This window comes from Monopterus albus, unplaced genomic scaffold, assembly GCF_001952655.1.
Source record: "Monopterus albus unplaced genomic scaffold, M_albus_1.0 scaffold515.1, whole genome shotgun sequence".
In the NCBI taxonomy this organism is placed as follows: Eukaryota; Metazoa; Chordata; class Actinopteri; order Synbranchiformes; family Synbranchidae; genus Monopterus; species Monopterus albus.
In genome coordinates, this window is record NW_018128395.1 from 75,158 (window position 1) to 86,610 (window position 11,453).

The window sequence follows — 11,453 nt, forward strand, 5'->3', positions numbered from 1 at the left end:
GGTTGAATGCCTTCTCCAGATCCACGAAACACATGTGGACTGGTTGGGCAAACTCCCATGAACCCTCCGCCACCCTGAAGAGGGTATAGAGCTGGTCCAGTGTTCCACGGCCAGGACAAAAACCGCATTGTTCCTCCTGAATCCGAGGTTCGACTATCGGTCGAATTCTCCTCTCAAGTACCCTGGCATAGACTTTCCCGGGGAGGCTGAGGAGTGTGATCCCCCTATAGTTGGAACACACGCTCCGGTCCCCCTTCTTAAAAAGAGGGACCACCACCCTGGTCTGCCAGTCCAGAGGCACTGTCCCCGACCGCCATGCGACGTTGCAGAGGCGTGTCAACCAAGACAGCCCAACAACATCCAGAGACTTAAGGTACTCAGGGCAGATCTCATCCACCCCCGGTGCCTTACCACCGAGAAGCTTCTTGACTACCTCAGTGACTTCAGCTTGGGTGATGGACGAGTCCACCTCTGAGCCCTCAGCCTCTGCTTCCTCATCAGAAGACATGGCGCCGGGATTTAAGACAAGTCATAAAAACACACAACACTGATGATGGCTGCACACTCTGCTTTTTTCAGTCCCCATCATGTGCACTCTGAGTATCTTAAAGTTACTATCAGTGTTGAAAAAGCTGCCTCAGCCTCTTCTGGCACAAATTAATCCATGTGGTTTCTCTGAACTCACCTTGAGGTCTCTATGAACAATGTGCTTCTGATGGCAGTACTGCACCGCCGATACAATCTGTACAAGGAAAAGACAAGCAGAGTTTAGTTGAAGTCTGATGTTATGTTCTCAGAGGGTGATAAAGGAAGTGGCGGTGGAGGAGTAGCAGATGTGGTTGACACTAGCAGTGAAGATAAAACAAATACAGGGCTGAGGAAAGAGAAAGAACTGGTTTCCTCTCCAGTGGCACCATGTACATTCATCTGACTGTGATGCACTGTCATGAGGACACATTCACGTTCCTACATTCACTTTAGAAACTTAGTGCTTTAGATCCATCTTCCTTTAGTTTTAATCATCACAGTTTTGCATCTTCAGCTCCAAATTAAACTGGGTGAAGTGGTGGTAAAATGTTTTGAAGACATTTCACCTTAAACCATGACATCTGTGTAGAAACCCTTTTGCCCATAGGGACCTGGCTGCAGACAAGATGGGGGAGTGCACCCAAGGTTCGTGCACCATCATCAGCCTCCCCTAGAAGCTGACAACAAAGGCTAATAACGCCAACTTCCTGCGGAGGTTGGCAGTCCGGCATCTTGTCTGCTACCAGGATCTCTTGCCTTTGCGAGCCTGAGCACTAACAGGTTTGTTTGCAGTACCTATTATTGAAGCAAATCATCCACATTTGTTTGCAAAAAGCTTTTTGACTCCTCCTCTTTGGTCACATTGTGAGCCAGCCCTAACTGGCTGGTATCCCACAATGCCTAGCAAAGCAATTTAGCTGTGTCCCATAAAGAATGAGCAAGGCTGAACTTTGTGTCGTGCCAAGTGGTGGTTAGACATCAGCATTAAAGGCTACACAGAAATTCCTAAAATGTTAAACCAGGTTTCATGAATTTTTTGGGTATCCATCCACTTCTTGTTCAACTAAATAACCTCGCACTCGGCCTCAACAAGGATTTAATTTAGCACTTCTGATGTGAGTAATAAATATTCTGCCAGTCTGTCAGTTATTGTAACACTGTACACCATTTTGAATGAAACTGCAGCTACGTTCCATCATAATTTTGATCCAGGATTTCAGCCTGCTCTAACAAAACCTTTGATTTTGAGGTTTTCTTTTAGAAAATTGAAAATACTTCCATGACTCACTGAAATGCAGCTGCTGAGTTTACAGAGACAACCTCACTGTGAGTACCCAAGTTTTAAATCAGGCTCGCTAATTTGGGATCTCTAGAAGATCTGACACAATAACCATCGGTCAGTTTCTTATCTTCCCACAACAGTCAGTGACATTCATGATGGTGAAAGAGACCAGTCTGGACATTTCCCCTCAGTCTCTAGACAACAGAGGCAGGACAGCAGGCTGTCTGAGACAGAGCCAGGAGCAGAGGTGTGAAACCGGAACACTGCAGGGGGAGAAAGCTGGGTACCTGTCTAAATTTAGCCCTGGCCTCTTTTTCCTTCATCCTTCCATGTGCAACCAGGTAGTCAAACACCTCTCCTGCAGAAGAAAGAGAGAGGGGAATTACACAAAGTCTGTACCGAAAACTGAGGGAGACAGTAAGAGCAATGACTGAGAAAGCAGAGAGAGATGCACAAAAAGTGAGTCACAACTTATAAAAATAACCCCACAGTGAACTTTTCTATGCAGCTGTGCATGGTTTGAGGGTGTTTCTTGACCATACTGAGGCGAGCACCCCTTTCTCCACACTGAGCCTCCCCTGGAGGCACAAATCTGTCGCCAGGCTCGGCTCCAGCAGCAGACCCTTCCCTCGGCCCACACTTCTGAACAGTTCCTGCCAAAACATGACAATGCTCGCTCGTGTGCTAAGTGAACTAGAGTGGCTGGCATGTGTGCGTGTCCATAGCAAGGCAAAAAGAGAATAACAAGCAACAAAACCTGCAAAAAGCCTCCCCCACTTTTCTTCAATCCTCAAAACACTCCCACTCTCTCAGCGCTGACCTGCAGGGGCTGCTGAAGTGCGATTCTCGACTTAGAGCTTAAGAAAAGCAACAATTCACTGCCACTCTTCGACTCAACACATAAAGACAAATCGCACCAGCTAACACTTTGGATGTCAGAGCTAAAGGACACACTATGTGCTGCACATGGGGATGAGATTAGGGAACAAAACAGCAAAATCACACATACATGCAAAAAGAAAACCAAGAAATTAAGATTGTGAGGCTTAAACTCATGTTTAAGAACCTGACATTATGTTTTCACCTGAGCTTCCTGTATAATTAAATAATGCTGGTGCAACTACTGGAGCTACACTGCCCAACTGAGTTGCCCAAAGAATGCTGCTGTTTCACAAGTTTGTGAAGAGCTCCATGTGGTTCTGGATCGGGGCTAGGTGAAGATCTGCGACAGAGAGCTGAGGGGCGCCTTGAGATTTTGCACGAATTCTAAGAAAGTCAATGGCAAACAGAGAAATATTAGATTTACTTCATTAACCTATTCCAACAGGCCTCTGATCAGAGCTCCCATCTCAGTGGTAATAGGATTTGTTGTCTCGGCTTTGCTCAGTAGTTCGAATAAACCTTTCCAGGAAATCAATAACAAGATGCACCTTTTAGCGTCTGGGTACGTGTGACCCTACATATAATAAGAAATTAGAAAAACGTTTCGCACAAGAAAACTCCCAGCGTTAAACTCACTGGTGGAGAGAAGCTGTTGCTCTCACAGCTGTATAAAGGATTTCTTTGTTTCCTGCTGCTTTGTCACCATTTTCTCCAGAGACATAAATAAAAGACATAAATAAGGGCACACATGCACAGAACTCTGAGGAGGATGATGTGCAACACTGAAATGCCGGCTACCATCGGTTATGAATTAATGTCAACATGTTTGTCTTTATACATATTAAATCACCGCTGGAAGCATTTCCGGGAATTGTTTTCCTCACTTGTATTTGCCTTGGTTAATGAATCCACCTCTTTCTTCTTCTTCTGGTGCTGCAGCACAAAGGTACTTGTCTAAATAATTGGGAAGACAAATGTGGTGCTAATTTCCCTTTACAGGCTCATCGCTAAAACGTGAGATTTGGTCGCAGTAAGGTATGGGTTGCCACAGCAGAGGAAGTACACTCATGTTTCACCCAGTAGAGGAAGTGCCTGGATATCAGAACGACACTGAACACATTATCTCTACCAATACATTTATACTGAAATAGCCTACAGTGAAAATACTTTCCATTTAGTTTTCAGAGAAGCAGGGCACAAGCTGACCAACATGTTTTGCTGCTCTGCCTCACCCCTCTCTGCATTTTTTGTGGACTCGCTCGTCACCATCCCTTCCCCTAGCTCTGAATGTATAATGGAGTATTTCTTTGACTTTAAAAGGATTACTTCATAATTCTGCTCAAATTACACTGTTCTTTCCTGGAAACCTTTAAGAAAACAATAAGGAGGTTACTGGGGAAAAACAGATTCAAACTAGAATTACCACTTCACGGTTGTACGTCTCTGCCAACCCAGTCAAATCCGCAGATGTGAGGTCACTGTGACCTTGACCTTTGACCACCAAAATCTAATCAGTTCATCCTCGAGTCCAATTGTACACTTATGCCAAATTTGAATAAATTCCCTCAAGGCGTCCCTGAGATATCGCGTTCACAACAATGGGCCTGATGGACAACGTGAAAGCATAAATAACAATGACGATGAGCTGTCGCTGACACGGAGGCTTAAAAATACTGCATTACCTGCTCCAAACAATTATCATCATCACCCTACATTTCATTGTGAAGATGCTGATTTCATGCTCAAGTTGTGACTCGACAGCGCATCAGTGTTTTCTGTAACCAACTGATCCAGCATCAGTACGACTCGTGTCCTTACATGAATTTATTCACATTTGTTTAAGGACAAACCTTAAATACTACTCAGACTTGTTCTTCTGTATTTGCCGTTCGGGTAGAAGCTGAGTCTGCAGACAATGCATCACCCTCAAGGTGCTTAAATTATGAATGCATTTGTCATATTTGATGTTAATAAATTCTACTCGAGCCCTTGGCAGCAGCAGACGCTGTGCAGGTTTCCACCACCTGTATCTGTTCTTCTGTGCACCAGCTGAAGAGATAAGGGTGCAAATGTTTCTTGTTTTACAGTTTAATTTACAGGAAAACTGGAATATTCTCCAATTTATTGTGCTCATAAAACTGATCGTGAGAAATGCCTACAATGGATTTTCATTCTACTAACAGAGCTAAGTCAGGTCTGACATGTTGGAGGTGCACTGCTTTCAGTTCGCAGCATCAAAATGTGTTTATTTCTGTCTCACCTCCGCTGGCGTACTCCATCACCAGGTAGAGCGTTCTCTCCGTCTCAATCACTTCAAATAGTTTGACTGAAGGAGGGAGAGAGAGAGGAAATTATAAACTGAGTTATGCCTACAAATGTGGGAGATTCAGTCACAGACGGAAATGAATTGCATAGAGACGAGATCCCAAAATGCTTCCAGACACCTAGAAAGAGTAGAAGGGGAAAGTGAAGTCACATGGATCTGTGTGTCACGACCATGTAGAACATCGAGCTGAGCAGCGCTCAATATTTACCGTACGCCTGAAAGCTGTTTTTTTTTTTTTTAACCGCAGTGTGTTCAGCTCAAAGGTATAATAGACTGCGTGATGAGTGGCTGCACTGCTAAATATAGACAAAGTGGGAAGGAAGACAGAGAGAGAGAGAGAGAGAGACAGTATGGGCCTAAGCTCTTACTATCAGCCTGGTAATAATGATCACATTTCTGCAAAGGAAATCATGAAGCACAGCGAAAGGAAATTAAAAGTAATTAGCAGGGAACCCCGTCTTCAGAATCAAACACACCACGGCAGGATCGTCTGACGTCAGCAGTCTGTGTTTGTTTGATGACAAGCATTACACTCAGCTGCCAGTCTAGTACGACATTCCCGCAGTAAATCCTTCATTTATGGAGGTTATAATGTTCATTTGCCAATTTATTAGGCACACCAAGCTACAACTAAGTCAGTCTAATCCAGTCCCACAATAAATCCTTCTGCAGGAAGGTGATAATGTTCAGTTTGTGCTCAGATTGTCACAGAGGGCTGTTGATTCAACATTTTGGAAGCTGTAGTCTGTAGAGACATTTGTAATATTTGCCTACTATTATTCAGGAAAGACTGCACTGAAGGTATGAGTCAGGTGGCTCAGCTGAAGTTCATCAAACCAAACCGACAGAAGGCCTTCACACCCTGAAGGATGCCTCAAAATAGAATAAAACATATTGAGGCATCTTTCAGAGTTTGAAGGCCTTTTGTTGATTTTGTTTGCTTTATTATTTTGCCTACCCTCACAGATATAAATGAGGTGTGCAATACATTAGAAACACCTGTATAACACAGTACAACTCAAGTGCAGCACTAGGGAAGGGCTGAGATAAGCGGCTTCATTTCTGATCCAGTTCCAAGTTGGTAACACTGCAGGCATTGGCAAAGAGATGATAACGAACACAAACACAGGATAACATGGTGCCCCTGTCGCAAACAAAAATAATGGGGCGTTTTCAAAGTCAGCAAAACAACTGCATAATGTAACCCTGTAGTCAAGGATTACTTTACAGTAAACGGCATGTCTTTGGTTGGTCGATCAGAAAAAGCTATTTGAAAATGACATTTTTCACCGTTTCAGGGGATAAATGTCAAAGTTAATCTGGGGCATTTTATCTTCATGTTGGCGTCTCTGTGCAAAAGAACGCAGCCTCATATACATGTGGAAATTCAGGTCTTAAATTCTTAAAACTCATGTGAATTGTTGTTGCTTGAGCTAAAATACTCCATCAATGAACCTTAATATCCACTTACCTATATTAGGATGATTCAAGATCTTCATTATTCTAACTTCTCTGAAGAGCTGAAAATGAAAGAGAAGGGTTTATAATTTACTCAGTGCTTCACTGCCATTTCAACATAGTTAATAGAAATATTTTGCTACTCTGCGCTCTCATACAAAAGACAAGATAAAAATAAGCATACTTGACTGAACCATATTCATTAAATAGCAGTGATGCAGCTAACATTAGCATACTGACTTCCACAGTCAGCTTTGTGAAGTCGCTACCATACAGGGCTAGCTAGCCGGTTTTCGGTTTTACTACCGACTTAAAACACTTATTTTTAACCGTTGCTGCTCTCTTTGTGCAACCCACAGGCTTTCACCCCCATTTTATAATGCTTTAGTGTACACAAGCAGGTTTTTAAAGAATCCATTATTTAATACAAAACAAAGATGATCCTCATATTTTAAAGCTGTATCCAAATTCTTAAAATATGAACCAATCCTTAAAAATGTGGCTGTGCATTTTTCATGTTTATTCTTCAGACACGATTTTAAAATATTTCTACGTACTAACCTTCTATGACCAAGTACAGTGAAATAGTGAATATATTCAATATTTCTGAGACCAAGTACATTAGTCAACTGTCTATAAACGTGTCATTTGGACAGGTGAGCCAGTCCAAATGACGTCCTTTTATTGCTGACGTAGACTGAAAAACAGTCACATCAATGAGATAAAACTAAGAAAATTAAGGAAATTCTCACATTTAAGGTTACAACCACCAAATCCTTTATTTGCTGTAAAAATGGTTAAAAAGATTAAAAATTCATTAAAAATAAAATGTTACTCTTTAGAAAAATGATCCTTATTTGACCTGTGAATCTCAAACATCTTGTTGAGATAATGAATTGTTGCTTAATTGTGCATCTTTATTATTCATCTCTGTTCTCCCAGCGGGGAGTGAAATAAGCGACAGCAGTAAACCAAGCAACAGATTTGAACCCACAGGTCCACGGGAACGCCCCGATGCAGCCTTCTGTCCTGAAGCTGGGCCTGCTGGAGTCGACCCGAGACGTAAACAGATGGTGACAAACAGCGGGTGCTGTTTTCACATTTAGTGCAACGCTGCAGGGCGCGCTGCTCGAACATACAGCTACAAAGATCTGGAATAACGTGGAGACATGTTGTTTAGCATCTTGACTGACCCCTCTGGCTGTGAACTGGGTCTGGACGTCCTTGTGTGATGCCCCGAGTGCACTGCGCAGCCTGTGGTGCCGACAATTTGCGTCGCCAAAGAACCGCTCGTTGCGACAGATTTCACTCTCGTGGATTAGACAGTGTAGCTGTACTGCCACAAGACATTTCTAAATAAACAACAACAGGAACCAATGTGGAATTCAAGGTTCAGACTACTCTATGGAGCTGGAAAAAGCATTCTGGAAAATGTAGTGAAATGTAAAAAAATATTTAAAATTAACATCTGCAGCCATTGTTGGAGCATTTCTATAAATGTCAATATGATAAATCTCTCCTATCAACTGTATTTTATCAGTCTCCTAGAAAACAGGCTCAAACTAAAATATTACCATAAAAATAATAAGTATTGTCTGAAATCCCAAATCCAAAATAGTCCTGTATATGTTCAACTGCACCAAGTAACACCAGGGGCTGGAGCTACTGGAATAAATCTCATTTCATTCCAGGCTCTGAGACAACTGAGGGGCTAATTATGAACTCCAGTCAGGATGGAGTCAACCGGCTTGGAAGCCATGTTAACAAACTGAGCCAAGACAAGGAGGAAGAGGTGAAGAAGAAGAGCTCAGAACTGAGCCTGAGGTCTCCTCACCGTCATTACAGCACGCCTGTAATCCCAACTCTGCCCATCATTACACTGGAAATACTCTCCCGGGCTCCCAGAAAGTACAGAGGAATAAATCTGAGCTGTTTTCTGTGTCACTGCTGCTCGAGGAGAGGAACTTTATCTTTCCTGGTTACTAGAGAAGAAGAGTGAATCTGAACAGACCTGTTCAGGTTGTCTGTAAGAGACAAATGTAAAAATGCTTTGCTTTTCAAAAACTGTGTGCCTTTGTTAAAGTTTCTGGCACAGTCTGTCCTGTCCTACATACTGTAGCAGACACAAGCCTTCTGTCAACTGGGACATGCGAAAACCAACAAACCAGTGGGTATAAGGGAATACTTTGTCAGCCATGTCATGCAGCAAACAGAATCAGTGGAAAAACACAAAGAAGAGATGATTCACCACGTAATACAAGCCTTAGATCGAAGACGTAAACCTGCTGAGGATTCAATCATACCACTGCGATGATGCACAGCTGTCCCGGTTACGCAATCTGTGTTGTCATCAATACATTTTCAGACCAAATCACACACAGTTGGTCGCCTTCCTAAGTCCAGATCTGAGTGGAAACTCTCCCTTATTGCGTTTTTGTGTTGCCTCAGTTACCACTGATATGAGGTTTGTAAACTAAATCCTGTGGGCTCCTCAGTAGATCATTTACTGCATGTTTGGGGTAAACTCGTCTGATCTCACAAGGTTAGAGTTGCAACTAATCAGCCCCTGCAGCATCACCTAGGAACGGCAGATGTCTGTACACGTTTGGTTGTGACCGTCTCCTAGAGGTTACTTCAAATAAATGAAAAGAGATCCCACCTGGAATTTACACTGAGTACATGTTGTTCAGCTCTTCATTCTATGCAAAACAAACTGCTTCTCAGTGCAGTTCTTTGGCGTCTCTCAAGTGTGAATGTTTTTATCTCAACAAGACAAACTAAATCAACCTGAAGGAAAAAAAACACTGGTTCAAAAGCGGTGCCACACAGGAGCCTGTAAAGAAACCTGGATTGTTCCTGAGGTCTGAGAGGCTCATCAAAAATAGTTTGGGTTAAATAATAAAAAGCTAATTCACACACAAAAAAACTGTAGCCTATGACACTATGACTGCTTTAACATTTGATCTATCACTGAAATTAATCAGCAACAATGTTGATAATCAAGTGATTTTTGAGCAAAGATTTAAAAAAAAAAAATTCTGCTTTCTCTGTTGAACATAATCATAAAATGGATATGTTTAGATTTTGAACTGTCTTGTGGGACAAACCAAGTATTTGAAGACATTACAATTAGGGATGGGCACCGAAGCTAAATGGGCAATGGTACTAAATTATTAAATACTGTAGTATCAACAGGCCCTGGCATCAACAGTCCTGTTTTTGGTACTGAAGAAGAAAACATTTCCTCTTTTTATTGCTACATAAAAGTTATTTTGCACATTTTATCCCACACTGTTGAATTCTTTCATATCTTCTTCTTTATTTTCTGCAAAAAATTATGGAGCGTAGTATCAATAAGTAGTATTGGTATCGATAAAATCCTAACGATACCATCCCTAATTACAATAAGCTCTGGGACATTGTGATTGGTCATGTTTAAAAGAACTGTTATTTTACAGACAAAGTATTTAAATTGTTACTCAAGAATAATCTGCAAATTAATCCATAATAAAAAGTTATTCTTAGTTGCAGCCCTAGATTTTGTAGATTATAAAACCTGGATTGTGTTTGAAAATAAGAAACTTTACCAGTAAACCGGCTACATGCCCACTTGAAACAAGATTGTGTAACTGTGTGTTTCTTCTAATGAAAAGATTAATTCATAAGCAATAAAATATGCAGGAGATCGCTGCTGCAGCCTCAGTGGCTAACGTTAGCAAAGAAAGGAACATATAGCAGTATAACGCACGGTGTCTGGTGTTCAGGAAAGTTACCTGTGGTCTAAAAATTGTAAAATGACTATTTTAAATCAGGATATATCTGATTAAAGAACAAGAAAACAAGAGCACTGACCAGACTAAGGATTCAGTGCCAACTATAAGGACATGACACTTTGATACACAGCTGGATTTCATCCAATACTCCTGAAGTACACAAGTTCAATACAGCTCAATTTAATGAAGGAGAAAATGCTGCAAATTTTACTCCTTTCACATGACAAACGCAGCTGTTATTACAAAACGATAACATGCCCCTCACAAACCGTTTTTCCTGTTTGCCTCCAGGCTGAGAAACTGCTACAGATGACGTCAACTCTCAAGTGACTGCTCTAAAACCCCTTAATGAAAAGGAAAACCTCAGCACAGAGAGCACAGGCTGTCCCACACTCCAACCTTTTGACAGTGTTTACATTTAATCAAGACTTCCAAGTGTCACACTTACTCCTCTGACCTTTGACCTGCACAACAGCAGATACCTCAGCAGGTTGCATCAGGACAGACAGCAGTGGGAGCTGAGAGGAGTTTGCCAGGAGCCGGCGACAGATGTGAACGTCGACTCAGCTCCTCCAAACTATTAAGAACAGAGGCTGAAAATAAACATTTAGGCTTCAGAGACGTATCCCCCACCATCAGCCTCTGGCCAGTTCTTTCAGTTACATAAGAGGCCAGGACACCTCGGTGCCGGCTCGATGCAGCACCGGCTCAGAGGAAAATAAACAATTTTCCAAAATTCATCTCAACCTGAACACAAAGTCAGACACACAAACATGGAGTTGCCTGCTCCACTGTGACCCCAACGAGGCCTTCATGTACCACTACCATAATACTGTTAAGGAATGAATTTGGAATGTCTCCATTTCTTCTGGCCTACAGATCCCATTATAAGACCCAAACCAACAATCTGTGGCCCATCGCTCAGCTCCAAGCTTCAGATCACACTGAAGATTTAAATCACCTCAAACAGGTCACACATATAGTTTGATTTTAAAGAAAAAGGCTGAATCCTTTCCTAAAACAACTACACTCTAGTTTTAGCAAACATAACTCAAATAGGAGTAACTAGTTCATTTGTTCTAGTGAGTATCAGCTGAAAGTCACATTTTTAATAGTTATTAAGGCTTTTTGGTGATTAAAGGAGACTAAGAGGAGGCTGATTACAGAGGAATCACCCCCCCCCCCCCCCCCCCATCAACTATTG

General features: G+C 42.0%; 1 protein-coding gene across 1 annotated transcript in view; it reads right to left on the bottom strand.

Annotated features, from left to right (window-relative positions):
* LOC109952919 (MAP/microtubule affinity-regulating kinase 3) overlaps positions 1–11,453 on the bottom strand; it is a 44,104-nt gene that overhangs the window by 23,590 nt on the left and 9,061 nt on the right. The window contains exons 4-7 of the mRNA XM_020588246.1: positions 6,490–6,538; positions 4,953–5,018; positions 2,098–2,168; positions 686–742 (exon numbers count right to left, since the gene is read on the bottom strand). Of these exons, the coding sequence (XP_020443902.1) occupies positions 686–742; positions 2,098–2,168; positions 4,953–5,018; positions 6,490–6,538 (243 nt within the window). The remainder of the gene's footprint in view (positions 1–685; positions 743–2,097; positions 2,169–4,952; positions 5,019–6,489; positions 6,539–11,453) is intronic.